This window comes from Barbus barbus (assembly GCF_936440315.1).
Source record: "Barbus barbus genome assembly, chromosome: 24".
NCBI classification, from domain to species: Eukaryota; Metazoa; Chordata; class Actinopteri; order Cypriniformes; family Cyprinidae; genus Barbus; species Barbus barbus.
In genome coordinates this window covers 28,959,064-28,982,129 of record NC_136752.1, presented here as the reverse complement: position 1 = coordinate 28,982,129, position 23,066 = coordinate 28,959,064, and the positions used below count along the sequence as shown (strand labels likewise).

The 23,066-nt window shown below is 34.5% G+C and overlaps 1 protein-coding gene across 2 annotated transcripts in view; it reads left to right on the top strand.

Annotated features, from left to right (window-relative positions):
- The window catches only part of LOC306844153 (desmoplakin-B-like), a 33,722-nt gene that overhangs the window by 6,883 nt on the left and 3,773 nt on the right, over window positions 1-23,066 (top strand). Inside the window, exons 5-23 of one of the 2 annotated variants that reach the window (XM_079376097.1) lie at window positions 1,741-1,866; window positions 2,525-2,602; window positions 2,761-2,928; window positions 4,849-4,953; window positions 5,029-5,124; window positions 6,023-6,148; window positions 6,236-6,391; window positions 7,579-7,733; window positions 9,058-9,184; window positions 9,614-9,800; window positions 12,166-12,341; window positions 14,292-14,470; window positions 15,231-15,369; window positions 16,332-16,525; window positions 16,606-16,768; window positions 17,767-17,850; window positions 18,952-19,059; window positions 19,163-19,261; window positions 20,542-21,039. In XM_079376097.1, coding sequence (XP_079232223.1) covers window positions 1,741-1,866; window positions 2,525-2,602; window positions 2,761-2,928; window positions 4,849-4,953; window positions 5,029-5,124; window positions 6,023-6,148; window positions 6,236-6,391; window positions 7,579-7,733; window positions 9,058-9,184; window positions 9,614-9,800; window positions 12,166-12,341; window positions 14,292-14,470; window positions 15,231-15,369; window positions 16,332-16,525; window positions 16,606-16,768; window positions 17,767-17,850; window positions 18,952-19,059; window positions 19,163-19,261; window positions 20,542-21,039 — 2,964 coding nt within the window. Of the gene's footprint in view, window positions 1-1,740; window positions 1,867-2,524; window positions 2,603-2,760; window positions 2,929-4,848; window positions 4,954-5,028; window positions 5,125-6,022; window positions 6,149-6,235; window positions 6,392-7,578; window positions 7,734-9,057; window positions 9,185-9,613; window positions 9,801-12,165; window positions 12,342-14,291; window positions 14,471-15,230; window positions 15,370-16,331; window positions 16,526-16,605; window positions 16,769-17,766; window positions 17,851-18,951; window positions 19,060-19,162; window positions 19,262-20,541; window positions 22,369-23,066 lie in introns of both variants that reach the window. The other variant, XM_079376096.1, reaches the window with a different exon arrangement.

The window sequence follows — 23,066 nt, the reverse complement described above, 5'->3', positions numbered from 1 at the left end:
AATGAGATTCCACTGTGGGCGGAGCTACTACTACAGCTTGATGTGCCAGAAATAGACATCAACTTAACAGCACACAGATAAGTGCTGCTCTGTTCAGTGAGGCCTAGATAAAGACACAGGGTGAGTGTTTGCCAGGACAGAGAGAGCGAGAGAAAACAAACGAAAAACTGAGCAGATGAAATCTTCAGAGATTAGAGCGTGGCGTCCTGCCAGAGAACACAATCCTGTACTGAGAAACTCTGATCAGACCCAGCATGCCTCTCTGTTTGCCACCATTACTGTCTGTCTGTCTGAGTCTCTCCCATGAGTCCTAAAAGCCCAGAATTCCTCAGGCTCCCGCAGGGTCAATAACACGGCTGACACTCCCTCCTGTCAGGGCGTCACAGTTAATGAATCACAGACGCTTGCTGAAGAGCACACTGACTTTGAAAGAAAACAGGCAGTGTCAGAATATTTTGTAAAGATATGAGTAAACAAACGTTATGTAACATTAATAGAACATTTATTCATTGTTATCTGGTCTTCACTAATGTTCTCAAAATGTTATGAATGTTATGAAATGTTCATGAATGTTTTTTTTTTTTTTTCTGAATGTTTTCGTTTGTCTAAGGAATTTTTTTAAATGTTACTACTTAGAATATTCAATGTTAACGTTCACATCATGTTTGCAAAATTCTAAAATGGAATGAATGTTCCCTTAATGTTTGCATAACCACATTTTAAACATTTAAAAAGTGGATGTTTTGATTTTTTTTAGAGAACATTCAAAAAATATTGGTAATGTAAAGTAACGTTCCCATAGCATTTGCAAAATTTTGAAAATAAATGTTCTCTCAATGTTTGCATAATAACAAAAAAAACAGTTTAAGATGTTTAGAAAACATTCGTTTTCATAACTAAATGTTGTAAAAAAAAAAGGTGTTTATACATTGTTTATGGGGTGATTTTTGTTTTCTGAACGTTTCAGTTTTTTCAACTTTTTTTAAAATGTTGCTACTTTATTTGGAACATTCGGAGAACATTCAGTAACATTCATATAATGTTTGCAAGAATTCTAAAATGGAATGTTCCATTAATGTTTGTATAACATTCTAAAACTTGTTAGCACCAAAATAGTATTTATACATAATTTTAATGAACTGTTTTAGTTGGACGTTTGTCTAAGATTTTTTAAAATGTTACCAATTGTTTCAGAATGTTCTGAGAACATTCAAAAGTAACATTCCTATCATGTTTGCTCAATTATATTATGCAATGTTCCCTTAACATTCACATAACAAAAAAACCCCAAAACATTCAGAGACATTTCTGCAGGTCTACTGTACAGACCTGAATTCACATTTCCTCCAGCCTGAGGCGGATTCATTTCACTTCTGCTGTGAAAGGGCTTTTACATTTCCCAAAAATACAACTTTCCAAAATAGAACACAAATGTAACATTCCAACAAAATAAAAATACTTTCAATGAAAAGTAACTAAGTAATACAATTAGTTACTTTTTTATTTTAATGCATTACTTTTAAAATGACCTTTCCCCAACACTGGTGGCCTCCACTGGACTTTTTATACCGTGGTAAATCCACTGCATACTAAGCAGAAAACATCCAGTGCAGATGACTTTGTTCATTATAATACCAAACTAGATTTAATGCAACAAAACAAACTGTGTTAAATGTGTTGCTACTACTGCAACATCAGGTTTTAATCTGTGTGTGTGTGTGTGTGTGTGTGTGTGTGCAGAGGCTGATAGAGACGTCGTCGTGGGGAGATGATTTGACAGCCATCGAGCAGCAGATAGCCAATCACAGCACACTTCACAGCTCCATCCAGAGAAGTGTGGAGGTGGATCGAGCGCGAATGGACCTGGTGAGTTACACACACAAACCTCCTCAATGAAACAACACAGACATGACCTTTAACACACACACACACACACATCTGTTACTGGCTGCCATATCAGTGCGGGACTACTTAAATTATGGTCTGATTAGTCTCATTTATCTGTGGCAGATTAATAACTGTCCATCTTTTCTACTGTGCATTATGATGCACCTGGTTTTCTTTTAAGCACATATAAATATATTATTTATTTATTTATTTGTAATGTTTCTTTTTAAGAAAATTATTAATTTATTTAAATAATTTTACAAATTGTATTAATTTTTATATTATATACCTGAATTATATATTTACCTGAAAATTATAAGAAAAAAACAAAAAAAACATATGTCACATGTGGGTGTCAATATGCAAAAAATGTTTTAGATGTTATGTAATGTTTTAAAAAAATACGTTTATTAAAATAATTGTACGAATTCATTTTTTTCCATTTAATGTTTTGTGTGATTTCATGTAATTTTTTTTAACATAAAATGTTTTCGTGTGTGTGTGTGTGTGTAATTTAGATAAATACACAGTATATAGATTATACTGTATATTATAGACAATATGTAATATATCTAATGTATATAGTATAATGCATCATGGCAGTGTTTGTTAACATTTTCACCTTTTGTTGCTTTAGTTGCAAGGCAAAGACCAAAATGCGGAACTGACTAAATCCTGTCTCAACAAACTGGAACAAGAATGGAACGGTCTGCTGGTGAGACCGGCTCAAATCAAATCCAGACTTAAACGTACCGCTAAAAACATATGCTGTGTCTACTTTCTTTAGAAGCTGTAAATCACATGTTTCTTAGATCGTTTTAATTTCCCAGTGTGTGAGAGAGTAATTAAGACATAACCTGTGCTGATCTTCAGAAAACCTCGTACCAGCGGAGCGTCCAGCTGCAGGACCTGCGGAGCATCCTCGAGGAGATCTCTGGACAGATCATGTGGGTGAACGAGCGAGAGGAGGAGGAGCTGGTGTTCGACTGGGGCGACAAAAACATCGACGTCTACATCCCTCAGAAACAGGAGAGCTTCTCAGTAAGACCACACACACTCATTACTGACAATACGCTTCATTTCTTCATCAGTGTGTGTGAAAACAACACCAGAATGAGACATTTGTGACCCTGGAGCACAAAAGCAGTCTTAAGTCGCAATAAGTCGGTATATTTGTAGCAATAGACAAAAATACATTGTATGGGTCAAAATTATTGATTTTTTTTAATGCCAAAAATCATTAAGATATTAAGTAAAGATCATGTTCCATGAAGATATTTTGTAAATTTCCTACTGTAAATATATCAAAAGTTAATATTTGATTAGTAATATGCATTGCTAAGAACTTCATTTGAACAACTTTAAAGGAGATTTTCTCAATATTTAGATTTTTTTACACCCTCAGATTCCAGATTTTCTAATAGTTGTATCTCAGACAAATATTGTCTGATCCTAACAAACCACACATCAATGGAAATATTATTTATTCAACATTCAGGTGATGTATACATCTCAATTTTGAAAAATTGACACTTAAGACGTGCTCCAGGGTCACATATTGCCTTGAAAATAGCTGAAATAAATAAATAAATTAAATTAAGATTTTTCAATACTATATTTCAGTTAATGTTTATTTCATGTAATGAAAATGTTTTTCATGGTTTTAGTTTTAGTTAATGATAATAACCCTGTTTAGGGGTCTCGGCATAATAAAATCAGATGACTGAAAAAATGCAATTTGCATTTAATATGCATATGCTTTAAAGAAGCTGAAGAGTGAATAAACACCGGTAAACTGAGGCACTTGACTAGCAGGTTAATTAACTCGCCAAAATGCATCCTATATGAGATTAATCAGACATATAAACATAAACATAATATCACAACTTGTGTCTGCACCGAATGATGCAAATGCACAAATGAACTTAATTAACAAACTAGACAGAATTATAAGTCACACTGTTACAATAGTGAATGCACTGTAATATTATTATTATTATTATTTCAGGAGATCAGGCTTTTACAAAAATGCATGTTAAAATTAATCTATAAAATGTGTGAAAATATTTGATTTAATTTTGCACTCATTCCTCATAAACTAAAATAACTGTTTATTTTGATGTACGTATTTTCCCTGGTGAAGCACTTTGAGCTGTGTTTTATTCATTTAAAATCCTATATGACCTTTTACTGCTAATGAAGTTTATTTTATTTTATATAATTAACTAAGATTAGTACAATTTAACATGAGAAAATATGCTAGAAATTTAAAGCACATTTCCATATAATGATCAAAAACTGACTAAATCATTTTAAATATTTTAATTTTTTTTTTATATATAAAAGCACTTTAAGAGCAGTTTGTTTTTATTTAGCTGCTGCGCCCTCTTGTGGACTGTGTTTGCTACTGTAGTGTTATCATGCCTTTTGAATATAATTTAGCTTTTGGAGATACTTAAGTGATGATTTTTGCATGGGTCAAAATTATCCATTTTTCTTTTATGCCAAAAATCATTAGGATATTAAGTAAAGATCATGTTCCATGAAGATATTTTGTAAATTTCCTACCATAAATATATTAAAACTTCATTTCTGATTAGTAATATGCATTGCTAAGAACTTCATTTGAACAACTTTAAAGGTGATTTTCTCAATATTTAGATTTTTTTGCTCCCTCAGATTCCAGATTTTCAAATAGTTGCATCTCAGACAAATATTGTCCTATCATAACAAACCATACATCAATGGAAAGTTTAAGGATGATGTATAAATCTCAATTTAAATTGACCCTCATGACTGGTTTTGTGGTCCAGGGTCACATATGTTTAATAGTATATCAGCTATTAAAAAGTTTATAAGAATGTTCCATGAACATTACTTTAAGGATGTTTGTCCTAACTTCTAAAAAGAGAGTGAAAGTTCTGAAAACTCCTGTTGACATCTGTTGAATGTGTGTTTCAGAAACTCATGAGTGAACTGGAGCAGAAGGAGATTCAGCTGAACGTGCTCAAATCGAAGGTGGACAGTCTGCTGAAAAACAAGCACCCGGCGTCTGATAAGATCCAGGTGAGCGCGTCTGGTCTCTGATACGCTTTCACCTGTCCTGTCGTGTTTCTCGCTCAGTCTGACTGTGTTTCTCAGGCTTACATGGAGACGCTGCAGACGCAGTGGAGCTGGCTTCTACAGATCACCAGATGCATTAACGTCCATCTGAAGGAAAATGCACGATACAGCCAGGTGAGATGGATGCTTTTTTTGCATTTTGGATTGAGTGCCCTAGTAAAAAAGTAATATATTTAAAATACATTTAATTCAAACTAAATATAGTTCAAATTTATTAACATATCTGCACTGTTATGGTCATTGGCCATATATAAACATATGCTATTTCCATACCTCACTGTATAATGCTCCTTCTGTTATACGTCCTTGCATCTTATGATGTATTTACAGTCATTTTGCACTGACCTGGTCTCTGCCCTTCTACCTCATAATTTGCACTATATGTCATAAAGCTTAATGCATATACACATATTCTATATTTTATGTTATTTACTGTATAGACCTTGTTATTTGCACTTCTGGTTAGATGCTATCTGCGTTTCATTGGCTCTGTACTTGTACTCTGCACAATGACAATAAAGTTGAATCTAATCTAAAAATACTGACAGATAACTCAAGACAGTTATAAAAATTATAATTAAACTTTACTTGGCATATTACTTGTGCACAATGCACTTTTTTTAATATTACATGTTTTAATGTCACTTTTGATGAGGATTGTATGATCTTTGAATAATATTGGTCTTTAAATGCAAAATATTTCAAGTGTATCTGAAGTGTACTTGCAATAGATCCACTTTAGCACAATAACATATACTAAGTATATCTTTAATTGTACTTCAGCACTACTTCTGCACAATTAAAGTGCATTAAGTATGAATTAGTTGTTCCAGTTTAGCAGACTTTAAGTATAGCAGTTTAGTATACTGAAAGTACAGTTGCAGGAAATTATTAAGTACAAAAAAATGTATTTGAAATACATTTCTGTCATGCTAATTATACTACAAATACATTTAAGTATATTTATTTTTCACTAGGGTATTTATGCATCTTTATGCTCTGTTTTCCACAGTTCTTCAAGGAGGCGGGTGAAATGAACAGCAAGCTGCAGAAAGAGCACAATAACATCCGCAAGAACTTCTCCTGCGATAAATCCACCGCTCTACACAACCTACTGGAGCTGCTGCAGGGCCTGGAGGTGATGCTTCGGTCCGGTTTAACACTGTGAGCACTGATGCAGCGCTGCAGCTTTATCAGCGTGTGTGTGTGTGTGTGTGTGTCACAGAGAGAGCGCGAGCATCTGACGGAGCAGAGGGAGATGGTCCAGCAGCTGGTGCTCAAATCCAAGAGCATCGTCAGACTGAGACCCAGAAACCCAGACGAGAAGATCACGGGCCCAAATATCCTCGTGCAGGCGCTGTGTGACTTCAGACAGGATGAGGTGACATTTACATGTGTATATCTATCTATCTATCTCTCTCTCTCTCTCTCTCTATATATATATATATATATATATATATATATATATATATATATATATATATATATATATATATATATATATATATACTGTATATACACACAAACACTTATATATATATATATATATATATATATATATATATATATATATATATATATATATATATATATATATATATATATATATATATATATATATATATATATATATATATTTTTTTTTTTTTTTTTTTTTTTTTATAATATATTTTTAATTTATCATATTGTTAATAATAACTTTGTAATATATAGTTTATTTTTTCTTTCTTCCTTTTTAACTTTTTCTTTTTTTTAACTTGTCAAAAGTGTATAAATACGATGATTTTATGTTTGTGAAAAACGTTTCTTGCTCACCAAGGCTACATTTATTTGATCCTATTATTTTAATATTTTAAATATTATATCTTTATATTTAATGGAAATATAATATCATATAAATAATACAATAATAGTATAATGTTGTATAAAATGTATATAATATTATACTATATAAATATAATGTTTTTGAGGAAACTGTGAAACAAAACAATTCGAAAGTTTAGCAAAAAAAATATATGTATAATGTTACAAAAGATTCAAAATAAATGCTGTTTTTCTTTTTAATTTCTATTCATCTGTGAAGCCTTAAAACATCAAATGCATCTCAGTTTCCATGAAAATATTGTGCAGCACAACTGTGTTCAACATTGATAATAATCAGAAATGTGTCTTGATCATAAATCAGTATATTATTATGATTTCTGAAGATCATGTGACACTGAAGACTGGAGTAATGATGCTGAAAATACAGCTGCAGATCACAGAAATACATTACAGTTTACTATATATTACAATAGAAAACAGTTATCTTAAACTGTAATAATATTGTACAATTTTTACAATGTTTTTGATTAAATAAATGATGTGAGCAGAAGAGACTTCTTTCAAAAACATAAAAAATCTTACTGATTCCAAACAAATTTCTGTGTAAATTCTTCAATGAATCGATACAATTGAGTATCAATACTTTTACACAGAAAATGTCGCTCATGTTTCATAAATGATGCACAGTGGGAAATAAAGTGCTGTTCTGGTTATGCGTGTGTCTGTTGTCGTGTGCGTCTGCAGAAGACGATCCGTAAGGGCGATGAAGGAATCCTGAAGGATAACTCTGAGCGATCCACGTGGCAGGTGACGGGACCCGGAGGAATGGACATGCAGGTGCCTTCGGTCTGTCTGTTAGTGCCACCTCCAAACCCGCTCGCCGTCAGCCTGGCCAGCAAGTGAGACACACACACACACACACACACACGTTTGTTTTTGTGAAAAGTGGGGACATCCCATAAGCGTAATGGTTGTTATACTGTACAAACTGTATGTGCTATTGCCCTACACCTAAACTTACCCCTCACAGGAAACCCCAAAAAACTCACTCTTTATGATTTATAAGCATTTTGAAAAGTGGGGACATGGGTCCATGTCCTCATAAATCACCTTCACCTTGTAATACCTGTGTCATTATACAAATTTATGTCCTCATTTGTCACAAAAACACACACACACACACACACAATCTATACATATATTGTTGTTAGTATAAGGTGATAATAATTATAATATTGCCTCAACCATAAAAGCTACACTACCAGTCAAAGGTTTTTGGACCAAAATATTTTTTTATGTTTTTAGAAGTCTCTTCTGCTCACCAAGCTTGCATTTATTTGATCCAAAATACAGCAAAAGCAGTAATATTGTGAAATATTTTTAATATTTAAATTAACTGTTTTCTATGTGAATCTATATTAAACTGTAATTTATTTCTGTGATTAAGACTGTATTTTCAGCATCATTACTCCAGTCTTCAGTGTCACATGATCTTCAGAAATCATTATAATATACTGATTTACTGCTCAACAAACATTTCTAATTATTATCAATGTTGAACACAGTTGAGTAGAATTTTTTCAGGTTTTTTGATGAATAGAATGTTCAGAAGAACAGCATTCATCTGAAATAGAAATCTTTTGTAACATTATAAGTGCCTTTATCATCACTTTTGATCAATTTAAAGCATCCATGTTAAATAAAATAAAAGTATTAATTTATATATATATATATATAAGCTTTTGAGTGGTATAGTGTATAAAAGCTTTTTATTTCAGATAAATACTGATCTTTGGATCTTTCTATTCATCAAAGAATCCTGAAAAAAATTCTACTCAGCTGTTTTCAACATTGATAATAATCAGAAATGTTTGTTGAGCAGTAAATCAGTATATTATTATGATTTCTGAAGATCATGTGACACTGAAGACTGCAGTAATGATGCTGAAAATACAGCTGCGCATCACAGAAATAAATTACAGTTTAACACATTTTCACATAGAAAACAGTTAATTTAAATATTAAAAATATTTCACAATATTACTGCTTTTGCTGTATTTTGGATCAAATAAATGCAGGCTCGGTGAGCAGAATAGAATTCCTTAAACTTAAATCTCACTGTTCAAAACTTTTGACTGGTAGTGTATTTCTGCACGTCAGACATGATTTAAGACTTTATTTAGTTGCTTTTTTTACTGTTTAACTGTGTTTGTTTGACGATAGGAACTCTCAGTTTTATGAGGCCATTCTAACCGTCTGGAATCAGCTGTACATCAACGTCAAGAGTATGATCTCATGGCAGTACTGTCTGCTGGACATCAACCACATCAATTCACTCACCATCAACATGGTAATGTGTACAAATTCTGAAATATTATTATAATTTAAAACGGCTGTTTTCTATGTGAATCTCTGTTGAAATGTAATTTATTTCTGTGATGCACAGCTGAATTTCCAGCATCATTACTCCAGTCTTCAGTGTCACATGATCTTCAGAAATCATTATAATATACTGCTGGAGAAACATTTCTGATTATTATCAATGATGAAAACAGTTGTGCTGCACAATATTTTTGTGGAAACTGTAATGCATTTTATTGTTCAGGATTCACAGATGAGTAATAAGTTCAAAAGAACAGCATTTATTTGAAATAGAAATCTCTTGTCACTTTATAAATGTCTTTACTGTCACTTTTGTTGCACACAAACTGTGCATTCTCAAAGCAACTAACCAACAAAATGATCAAAACAATTGTGTTTCGTCTTTGTTTGTGTGCAGCTTGCCAAAATGGGTCCGGAGGAGTACAGCAGCATCGTCCGAAGTCTGGAGATGCACTTCCAGGAGTTCAAGAAACACTCGCAGGATTCAGAGCTGTTCGGGGCCGAAGACCACAAACACATCGAGAGCCAGTTTGCAGGAGCCCAGCAGCACTACAGCAAACTGGTGGTGGATCTGCCCACGTACGGTCAGTGTGCAGCAGTCTGATCTTCTATTACAAATATTGAAAAATTCCTAAATCAAGATGCATTTACTTCAGAAGGAATTTTTTTTTTAATCTTTTTAAAATGTTTACAATTTTAATTTTTTTATAATTTTTAAAATTATATTAAATCTTGTTTTCTGAAAATTGTTTCAAAATTAAGTGAGTTTATGGTTAAAATAGTCTTTGAATAAGATTTTTCTTACAGCACTTCTGATATTTTTCCTTGTATTAAGCATAAACTCACTTAGATTTCCCAGAAAACAAGACCTAATAGTTATTTTAGTTCCCTAGTAAATGTATTTTGATTTAATAATGTTTGGATATTTTAAATGTTGAAAATACTGACTAAGAAAATAGTTTTTTTTATGCACAGATACGCAACAAAATGCAGAATTCAGGGGTCTCGAGATATTAAGATATTAATATATTTTTCTTAAATAAACCTTACCAACAAGTTTCTTGTTGTTGTTTTAAACATAAATCTTGCAAAAATATATAGATGTTTTAATATAGATTTATTTATATTTATATTACTAGTTAAAGTTTGGAATAATTATGATTTTTTTTCTTATCAAGGCTGCGTTTATTTGATAAATATTTTTATATAATATTTTATATAAATATTATGTATTATAAATAATATAATAATGGTATTATGTAATATAATATCCATATAATATTAGATTACATAAATATATAATTTTTTGGAAACAATGATACACTAAAATTCAAAAGTTGTGGAAAATATTTTTAAAGGTAATTAATGCATCTATTCATTAATAGTAATATTAATATCGCTGCTATTTCTATCATTTCCAGTAAAATATCTAAGCTCCCTTAAAACAAGACAAATTTACTGATAAGCAAAACTGGATGGATTGATAGAACGATGGATGGATGGATTGATAGAACGATGGATGGATGGATGGATGGATAGAACGATGGATGGATGGATAGAACGATGGATGGATGGATTGATAGAACGATGGATGGATGGATTGATAGAACGATGGATGGATGGATAGAACGATGGATGGATGGATGGATAGAACGATGGATGGATGGATAGAACGATGGATGGATGGATTGATAGAACGATGGATGGATGGATGGATAGAACGATGGATGGATGGATAGAACGATGGATGGATGGATTGATAGAACGATGGATGGATGGATGGATAGAACGATGGATGGATGGATTGATAGAACGATGGATGGATTGATAGAACGATGGATGGATGGACAGACGGATGGATAGATGGATGGATGGATTAATAGATGGATTAATAGATGGATAGAACTATGGATGGATGGATGGATAGAACGATGGATGGATGGACAGACGGATGGATAGACGGATGGTTAGATGGATGGACGGATGGATGGATGGATGGATGGACGGATGGATGGACGGATGGACGGACGGATGGACGGATGGATGGACGGATGGACGGATGGATGGATGGATGGATGGATGGATGGACGGATGGATGGACGGATGGACGGATGGACGGATGGACGGATGGATGGATGGATGGATGGATAGACGGATGGACGGATGGATGGATGGATGGATAGGCGGATGGACGGATGGATGGATGGATGGATGGATGGATAGACAGATAGATGGACGGATGGACGGATGGATGGATGGATGGATGGATGGATAGACAGATAGATGGACGGATGGATGGATGGATGGATGGATGGATGGATAGATGGATGGACGGATGGATGGATGGATGGATAGGCGGATGGATGGATGGATGGATGGATGGATGGATGGATGGATAGACAGATAGATGGACGGATGGACGGATGGACGGATGGATGGATGGATGGATGGATGGATGGATGGATAGACAGATAGATGGACGGATGGATGGATGGATGGATGGATAGACAGATAGATGGACGGATCGACAGATGGACGGATGGATGGATGGACGGATGGATGGATGGATAGACGGATAGATGGATGGACGGATGGACGGATGGATGGATGGATGGATAGATGGATGGACGGATGGACGGATGGACGGATGGACAGATGGATGGATGGATGGATGGATAGATAGACGGATAGATGGATGGATAGATAGATAGATGGACGGATGGATAGATGGATAGAACGATCGATGGATGGACAGACGGATGGATTAACATAAAAATACTATGGAAGTTAATGGGGAACATGAACTGATTTAGATTTTTGGGTGAACTGTCACTTTAAGTGCAGTTAATGCCACACTATGAAGAATGTTTCGATATTTTTAATGGCAAACAAGTGAAAACCAACGAAGATCTGCTGTGTAACGTCCTGAATGTGTTGTGTTTATGGTAGCCGCTCGAGGCGAGGGATCTGAATACGCGGCGGCTGTGAGCATCAAACTGCTGAACGAACTCGGCACACTGCGACTGAAGCTGGACGGCACAGAGTCGTCTCTCATCACGTTCCTGTACATCGCGTTAGGAGAAGATGCGCCGGAGGAGTGCAAACGCCACATTGCCAGCACACAGGTGACAAACACATGAGTCTGGTGTCCTGACATTTCATCCTACCTGCCAGATTTTATATTGCGTCATTTGTCTCCCGCTGAACTACGATAATTACTGTATTTGGATTAAAACAATCTAATATGCAGAAAAATGTATTTATTGTTGGTTTCCGGCCATAGCTGTATCCTTTCTAGCCACAACCAAGGTTATTATCGTAAACGAAAACTAAAACGAAGACGAAAACGATTGATGAAAAAACTATTTCATACTGAAATAAAATAAAAATGTCAAAACATTTGAAAAACTAAAACGAAACAATTATTATTGTTTCATTTAGTTACAGTTTCAAACAGTTATTGAAAAACTAACTGAAATAAAATAATAATTAACAAAAATAAATAATCGTTTTCGTAATATTACGTTCTCACCCCTTGGCTGAAAAATATATGAGCTGTGTGGTGGTTTAGGGAAATACCTGTAAATGGTGCATCAACACACCATTAGATATGACATTAAGCGTAACTTGTGTAGATTTATTTTAGTTTATTTAGTAAAAAGGCTTGCTTCCTTTGGTGTATATTTATATACTTTTACCATCTATCAATCTCAGCATGGGTTAATTTTGTCGCTAAACGTTTGCCTCACTAAGGCTAAATTCTTTCTAAACTATATAAAAACTAAATAAAAATGTTGACAAAATAAAAACTTAACTAAAACTAACAAAAATATTAATGAAACTAATAAAAACTAAACTGAATTTCATAGCAAATTTGCAAACGATATTAGAATAAAATGAATTGAAAAATTCAAAACTATAATAACCTTGGCCACAACCCTGAATAACACATAATTACTGTATTTGCATTACTGTAAGGGTAGGTTTAGGGCTGGGGTAGGTGTAGACATTAAAGGGATAGTTCACCCCAAAATGAAAATTCTGTCATTAATTACTCACTCTCATGTCGTTCCAAACCCATAAAACCTTCGTTCATCTTCGAAACACAAATTAAGATATTTTTGATGAAATCTGAGAGCTCTCTGACCCTCCATAGACAGCAAGGATATTACCACGATCAACGCACAGAAACGTAGTAAGGATCTGTCTGTCTGTCTATGTCCGTCCGTCCGTCCGTAAATTATTTTTGTTTTCTTTGCGCACAAAAAGTATTCTCGTAGCTTCGCAAAATTGAAGTTGAGCCACAGATGTCACATGGACAGTTTTACCGATGTCCTTGCTATGTTTCTGGACCTGGGAACATTTCAGTTGCGTTGCTGTCTACGTAGGGTCGGAGAGCTCTCAGATTTCATCAAAAATATCTTAAGTGAAGTGACATACTGCCAAGTATGGTGACCCATACCTGGAATTCGTGCTCTGCATTTAACCCATCCAACGTGCACACACACAGCAGTGAACACACACACACACACACAGCAGTGAACACACACACACACAGCAGTGAACACACACACACACACACAGCAGTGAACACACACACACACACACACACACACACAGCAGTGAACACACACACACACACACAGCAGTGAACACAGCAGTGAACACACACACACACACACAGCAGTGAACACACACACACCGTGAACACACACCCGGAGCAGTGGGCAGCCATTTATTTTTCCTGCCGGCCCAAGACTCGAACCCACAACCTTTGGATTACGAGTCCGACTCTCTAACCATTAGGCCACAACTTCCCAACTTTTAATTTGTGTTCTGAAGATGAACGAAGGTCTTGCGTGTTTGGAACGACATGAGGGAGAGTAGTTAATGACAGAATGTTCATTTTGGGGTGAACTATCCCTTTAGTAAACCATAATTTGACAGGTAGCATTTTTCGCTGTCGAACTGTCCAACCATCTGCAAAATGTGACGGGGTAGCACAAATCGTAACACCGGTGGAGAAGCACTGATCTCCGAGAGCCACGGGTTTAACACTGAGCGCTTGTGTGCAGGTCTTTCAGAAGGACGTGCAGACGCTGAAGGCCGAGTTTCAGAGCCTGAGAGACAGCGTTCAGACCGAACTCAAAGACGCCACGGACAGCGATAAAACCAGATACCTGAGCGCACAGCTGGACCTCATTGACCATAGACTAGTTCACCTGGAGAACTACACTACTGCACACGTGCAGAGGTACACCACACTCAAACAGAAAAGCTGCATTTCATTGTAATGATACAGTACTCTTCAAAGGTTTGGGGTCGCTAAGATTCTTAATGCAGAAGTCTCTCATGTTTGCCAAGGCTGCATTTATTTGACCAGAAATACAGTAAGAACAGTAACATTGTGAAATATAAATATTCTAATATTATTATATTACAATTTTAAAAAAGTTTTCTTTTTGAATATATTTAATATTATAATATAATTACAAATAAGTTTTCAATTTGAATATATTTATATAATTGCAATTAAAAAACTTTTGTATTTGAATATATTTTTATGTAGTATAATTATAACTATATATTATAATTACAATTTCAAATAACTAATTTGTATCTGAATATACATAGTATATAATTATATATTATAATTTCAAATAACTTAATGTTTTTATTTATTATTATTAAATATTATAATTACAATTTAAAATTACTTTTATATTTTTATATATTATAATTATATAATATATTATTAGTATGTTATAATTACTACAATCTGTTTTCTTTTTTAATATATTTTCGTATATATTATAATAAAATTACAATTTAAAATAGTTTTCTATTGGAATATATTTTTTATATTATTATTATTAAAATTTAAAATAACTGTTATGACCTGTTATGAACATTATTGTATTGGATGCATCAGCTAAAACATCAGCTGCTGTGAAATATTAAATATTATAATTCACAGCCGTCCTGAGTGTTCCTGACTGGTTCTTGTGTTTCAGGCTGAATTCACTGACGTCTCTGCTGAAAGATCTGCTGAAAGCTGAAGATGTGGTGAAGGTTTATGAAGCTCGGCTGACAGAGAAAGAGACGGCATCGCTCGACCCGGATGAGGTGCAGAAATACCACAAAGTGCTCCAGGTAATTATGTTTAGATATATCTGTAAAACAAGGCAAAAAAATTACTAAAAATATTTTAAATTTTTAAAAATTAAAATATTTAAATTATTTATTATTTAACTTTTTTTAAATTAATTAAAATGATAAAATATTTTTTTTTATAAAGGGGAAAAAGCAAGAAAACCTGAACGAGTCCTTTGTGTAGAGTCTTTAACAGTGTTGGGGAAAGTTACATTGAAAATTAATGCATTACAGTATTGCGTTACTTAGTTACTTTTTATGGGAAGTAATGCATTACATTACTTTTTAAATATGAGCAGGGCTCTTGATTGTTTGTTTTTAATATAAAAAGTTCTATTTATAGCAAATGCAAAAGGCCTTTCACACCAAAAAGTGTAATGAATAAGCCTCAGGCTGAATGAAAAGTAAATTCATGTCTGTACAGGAGAAGGTTCAACACTCTTCAGCAATAAAAAAAAACAATGCAGCACAATTGTTAGTTTATCTAAAGTCATTTTTGCTTATTAGTATGATTGAACTGGATCATCAAAGGTCAGCAGCAAAGACATTGGTTAATAAAATGGGATTAGATACATTTGTGTCATATTCTTTATTTTATTATTTTAATTAATTCTTATGAATACTGAATCAGTTTTTTTGCGAGTGAGATGAATTAATGCATGTTCACGTTTAGTCTAGAACTACAGTAATATCATGTAACATTCCGATTTCTCTCATCATGAGGACAGGAGACTTGTCAGTGAATAAACAGGAAAACAAAGTAACTGGTGTTACTTTTTAGAAAAATTAACTCAGATATTTTCTTGTAAATTAAAAAGTAATGCATTACTTTACTAGTTACTTGAAAAAAGTAATCTGATTTTGTAACTTGCGTTACTTGTAATGCATTACCCCCAACACTGGTCTTTAATTGTGGTTAACTCTACATTGTGACTTAACCTGTACGTTTTCTCCAAACCCAGGGTATGCGCAGTGATTTGGAGCAGAAGAAGGATTTGCTGAATTCACTGCTGATCGATTTGAATAAAATCCAGCAGTATAATGAACAGACGGGTCAGGGCGGTTACAGGTGCATCATCAGCCTCGTGCAGTACGCCGAGCACGTCAACCAGCTGTTAGACCGCTGGAAACGCATCCAGCTCCAGATCAACAACAGGTCAGACGCTGCTTCCCTAACAGAGCGGTTGGTTTCCAGCTGTAGGTCTGAATGAGAGACTAACGAGGGTGTTTTCTCAGGCTGGACGATCTGGACGCTTACCTGCCGCATCTGCAGCGATACCTGCAGTCTAGTTCTCATCTCAGCGGCTGGATCGACCAAACCCAGCGACAGATCGAGTCTCAGCAGACCGTCAAGACCGATGACATCGCAGTTTACACACAACTCTTCAACCAACAGAAAGTGAGCCCGGAAACATGTATTTGAGTAGAGCAAATCACTAAAAACTAAATTTATCATTATTTTTTTAAATCAGGAAAGATTTTCCTCTCAGTTACATTTATGTTGTTTTAAGAATATTTCTGGAACATAAGGCAAAAAATCCTGATAATAATTCGGATTTTAATTAGTGCTCAAATGATTAATCGACATCCAAAATAAAAGTTCTTGTTTACATAACATATGTGAGTGTACTGTGTATATTTATTATGTATATATAAATACACACACATGCATGTATATATTTCAGAAACATTGTATGTTTATATATTTATACATAATATAAATTATATAAATATACATTTAAATATTTTCAAAATATATACTGTATGTGTGTGTATTTATATAAACATAATAAATATAAACAGTACACATACATATATTATGTGAACAAAAACTTTTATTTTGAATGTGATTAATCGCGATTAATTGTTTGACAGCACAAATTTTAACAAATTGTTTATTATATAATGATTTATATATGAATTATACAATTACTATTTCAAATTAAAATAATTTGCATACGGCCCTTAACATACAGCAGTTAACTCTATAATAAAAGCAGAAATCTTGTAATATTTTATGCAATTTTGCTTGTCAATTATTTTTTATGTTTTTTCAAAGAAAGAAAAGCAGAAATTAAACTGAGGATATTTTCCCTTAAAGAAAATATCATGCAAATTTGCATCTCAGGTACATTTTTGTTGCTTTAACTATGTTTCTGGAAAACAAGGCTAAAAATCCTGATCATTTTTTTTTTTTCAATTAAGCTATTTCAATTATTATATAATTGTTTATAAAAAAATACATATATTGTTTGTTTGTTTGTTTTGTTTTTACCTGAGTAGAGCAAATAATTAAAACAATCACCTGGAATCCACACGGCCCTGTTCATTGAGTTTCACATTTATTTGATTTAACTGAAGGTTAACTTTCATTATGCTCTTTTCTAATGTGTGCAGGCATTAAACTCTGATATAAAGGCAAAGAGAGAGCTGTTGGAGACGGTGCAGAAAGATGGAGAAACCTGCATAAATGCCATCAAGGTATTGAACTTTCAGTTTGCTTTAAAATGCTGTTAGAGGATTTTGTAGTATAAGCCCCAACCAATGATGACCATGTAGTAATTAAAACACCAAATGATGATACTTTTCGGCTTATGTAGCCTAGGCCATGCCTAATTAACATTTTACAATAAGGTTTCATTTGTTTATGTTAGATAACATAAGCAAACAATGAAAAATACTTATTTATTAAAACATTAAACATTTATTAATTTTAACATTTATTAATTTGAACAGTTACTACATAATACATTATTAAATTTAAAAGTTGTGTCTCTTAATATTATTTAATCTCTTAATATTATTATTATTCAATAGAAGTAACAATGAGCAATTGTGTTTTTTATTAACTAATGTTAACCAGGGTTATTAAAGTTGACTAAAACTGAAACTGAAAATAAAATTAAAATAATTAACCCCCCCAAAATTGTAACCTGAAATAAATAAAATTATATTATTTTATATATATATATATTTAATTTTTTTTTTTTTTTTTCCATTTTAGTTGTTAAACTTGATGTACTAAAATAACTAAAACTTAAATAAAAATGAATAAAAACTATATGGACATATATAAAAGCTAATAAAAATGACAAAATAACAACAAAATTACTGAAACTTTAACTAAAATTAAAATAAAAATGCAAAATGTAAACAAAAGCAAAAACTGATTTGGATATTAACAAAAAATATAATAGTATCTCAGTGTTACTAAAATAATTACTAAATACTGTAACGAATATATTGCTCGTTGTTAGGTGATATTAGTTAATGCATTAACTAATGGGACCTTATTGTAAAATTTTAAGATAAATATTACAAAACTTCACTGTAAAATGTAAACTACATTATCACCCAGCTCTGATCTGAACTGCGATGATAAGACATTTTAAAAGACAATTAATATTCATAATATCTTCATGCTTTATAATCGCATCATGACTTTCTGTAAAGCTGCTCTGAAGCCATGTGAAAAACACACATATAGTCATTGTTTTAGGCTACTGCTGTAGTTTGCAGATATACTAATTTCTGATTTCAGATCTGATAGTTTTTTTAATAATCTGAACTGTGTCTCTGTAGAACTTTGAGCTTGAGTTGGTAGCTTACAGCGCTGGACTGGAAACTTTGTTAAACATCCCCATCAAGAGGACTGTGCTGCAGTCACCATCGTCCTCCATTTCTGAAGAGGTACACCTACAAACTCACACTTTCCCAACACACAAGCATTACTGTTATTGCAGTGTTGTTTTATTATAGCATTAATTTTTTCATACTTGTCTTTGTCCCCCAGGTCTCTTCTCTAAATGCACACTACTTAGAACTGCTCACCCGTTCAAGCGATTACTACAAACTTCTTATGGCTTCCCAGAAGAACATGGAAGAAGTGAAGGTATATAAAGACACTTAGGTTTTGGCAGAGTGATGAAATCAAGAAACTTTTTTTTTTTTTTTTTTTTTTTTACAGTGAAATATTAAAATGGTAATATCATATTTTTAAAAATATTTATTATTAATATATATATTTTTAATAATCCTATTCGGTGCTGGGTAGTATCTGATTACACATAATCTGGTAATCAGTTTACAAAAATTAAGCACTTGTAATTAAATTACTTCACATTTTAAAATACTTGTAAACAGAACACAGTTCATTTTTTTTATTGATAACATAACATATTATAACAAATTAAATGCATAATATTTTTACTTGATGTTTCATTTTGATGTTGTTCTTTAATTTATTTGTATTTATTTTTTAATTATATACAGTGGTGTGATAAAGTGTTGGCCCCCTTCCTGATTTTTTTTTGCATGTTTGTCACACTTTAATGTTTCAGATCATCAAACAAATTTAAATATTAATCAAAGATAACACAAGTAAACACAACATGGAGTTTTTTTATGAAGGGAAAACAAAATCCAAACCCAAATCCAAAAGGATTTGGGGCCAAAAGGGCCAAATCCAAAAGGGCCAACACTTTTTCACACCACTGTATTTTATGATTTAATTAATTATTAGCTTTTCATTAAACTCACAAACCCCCTTCAGTTCCTTCATGTACCCCAGTTTAAGAAACCTTGACTTAATGTAATGTTTAATGCACTTCATGTTGTTAATAACATGAATGGGATATGTTTTCTTTTATATATTTTATAAATCTTCTTTGCATTTTTATATTTATATGGTACAAATATTATCCTATTTAAATCAATGTGATAAACAAGTTAAGTCATAAGTAATCAAAAAGTAGTCTGATTATATTACTTAATGTGTAATGTAATAGATTACATTTTTGTCATGTAATTTGGAATCAGTAACAGACTGAAATCTGTAAGTAATCTACCTAGCATTGGTTTTATTAATCTATATTTCACAAAGTTTTCAGCCAAATTGTGCAGCTGAGCATTTTTAAATTGAATTTAAAATCATAAAATGGCAATTAGATTTTCCCCCAAATCATGTAGCCCTAACTAACCCTTCTTCAGTAAACGCAAAAGACTTAAAATGACCAAGTCTTTAAATGGTTTTAGGACTCAACAGATCAACAGATATTTTGGCCAAATGTCAGTGTAAGGTTTCATGATGCTAGTTTTTATTCTCAAGGGACTTACCAGATAAATATATAGTTATGTAGCACAAAATAATGTATTTTAAAATGTTTTCTGCAGATCCGGAATACCAGGATTGAGCTTCTCGAGGAGGAACTTCAGGAGCTGCGAGATGCTATTAAGGATCACACTACAACGAATGCCTCTTTGCAGGAAGCTCTTCTGAAATACCAGCAGGAGCTGAATGAATCACAGACACACCTGCTATCTCTGGAAGAGGTGAAGAGGACTGAGACTTTCAAGTGCATGGCCACACAAGATAGCCTGGACTCTTCTACCAACCGCCTTCAAGAACTTATGGATGAAGTACGTCGCCTCAAACTCCAGTTGGACGAAGTGGAAAGGAAGAAGAAAATCGTGGAAGGGCGCTACACAGTTTTGCAGGAAGAACATGATGAAACTATGCGCAAGAAACTCAAGGAACTGGAGCAGACCAGCTGGGCCAAGATGGAGCTGGAAAAGACGTTGTCTGAAAGGACCCAAGAGCTGGAGCGTCTGCGAAGGGAATTGGAAGACGAGGCTCGGCGCGTCAAGGAGGCGCAGGCGGAGTTGGCAAAGGTAAGGCAGGAGCACAACATAGAGATACGAGAGGTGAAACAGACCTATGAGTCTCAAATCCTCGTTACTCAGACCAGCATGCAGAAGCTTTCGCAGCAGAAGGAAAGTGATGCAGTTTCCATGATTCTGGAGATTGAAAGATTAGTGGGAGAATCTAGGGAGTTGAAGGAGCAGCTGCAAAGGCTTCGTATCTCCCTCGGCCAGGAGGAGGCCCAGAGGAAGCACCTGGAAGAGGAGGTCCAGAGACTTAGTGCTGTAAGTACAGAGGAAGGCCGAAAGAGGCATGAGCTGCAATCTCAAGTCCAGTTGTTATCTAGCCAGAAACGTGAAGCAGACAACAAAACGAGGGAGGTACATGAGAGCACCAGTCGGGTACTGCAAGAAAAGAGTAGTGAGATCAACTGTCTCACACGCCTTCTTGAGGAGGAGCAACGTCTGAAAAGATCTTTAGAGGCCGAGACCAGGAGACTGGAGGAGGAGTTGGCCGACCTCAAAACTAAGAACGAAAACTGTAATGTGGAGTTGGTGCAACTACGCTCTTCTCACCAGGAGTTGAGCCTCATTCGGGTGGAGCTGGAGGCCCATGCTCTTGAGAAGGGCCGTTCTGAACAGACTATTACACGCCTCCAAACCCGCATTCAAGAGCTCCAGGAGGAGCTGAAGCAGCTGGAAAGTGAATTGGAGAAGCAGCGGCAAGTGGTGGAAGAGGAGGCCAGCAAGCGCAGGAGAACGGAGGTGCAACTTGAAAAGAGTAGCCAGGCCATGCGGGAGTACACAACTACAATCACCACGCTGCGTAAGAGCCAGGAAGAGACCAATCTTGAGGCCAAGCATGTGGATGAAGAATGCAAGCAGCTGAAGGAGGCCTTAGACCGTGCCTTGAAGGAGCACAAAGCGTCTTCTCAGAGCCTTGCCGCCTTGAAAGCCGAGATGAACACTTTGAAACTACAGCTGACGCAGGAGCAAGGGCGCGTCCAAGACTCCAATCAGCGCTACACGGCCCTTCATCGCAGCATGGAAGAGAAGACTTGTGCATTAAACATAGGCACTGCTGAAACTGAGCGTCTGCAAACGCTCAATGAAACTCTTACCAAAGATCGTCTCCGCCTGGGGGAGGAGTTGCGCTCTATGCGTCTAGAACACGAGGAACTGCTCAAAAACAAAAAACGTGGCGATCGGGAACTGACAGAGCAAATCGCAGCTTTGCAGAAACAGCTTGAGCCCAGCCAGCGTGCCAGTGCAGAGCATGACAGGCTTATGCAACAGCTCTCACGAGAGAGAGAAAAACTGCAAGTGGAGATAGAAAATGTACAAAAACAAGCCAGAGAGGTACTAGGATAACTAGAAAATAGAGTTCTCGAGTTAAAATGCGTAGATTTAGCCAGCTGCATGCATCTCTCTCACGTTGCATGCTATAAATATTGTCTTGACATGCAAAATATGTCACAATAACAAACTACCATATTTTTGCATGTCTTAATGTGCATGTTTGACCTATTTCTACACCACACCCTGCTGATTTGCATCTTAATACACATCTCTGTAGTTTGTCCTTTTGCAAGCTTCCATGCTGCGTGCTTGTTTTGCACAACAGCATCAATTGCATACATGATCAACCACTTTCAAGACATATCAATCTAACCTCTAATGTTCATGGCACCCTCTGTGATTTTGATACTTTAGAACAGGCGTAGCAAACCCTGCACCTGGTGGGCTAGTATGCTGGGCTTTAGCTCCAACCCTAATCAGACACACTTATCCAGCTAATCAAGGTGTACAGGATTACTTGAAAATAACAGGAAAGTGTGTTGGAGTGGGGATGGAACTAAAATCTGCTAGAAGGTAGTCCCTCCAGGAGCAGGGTTGGCTATAGTCATGTAATTAGCTTGAAAACCAATCAGTTTTTTTTTGTAATAGTCAATAAATGATAAATCATTGTCATACAATAACAAATCATTGTCCTATCTGAACAAACATATACAGAATGATCACCTTAAATGATAATACAATAATGTTCTCTTTGGTAC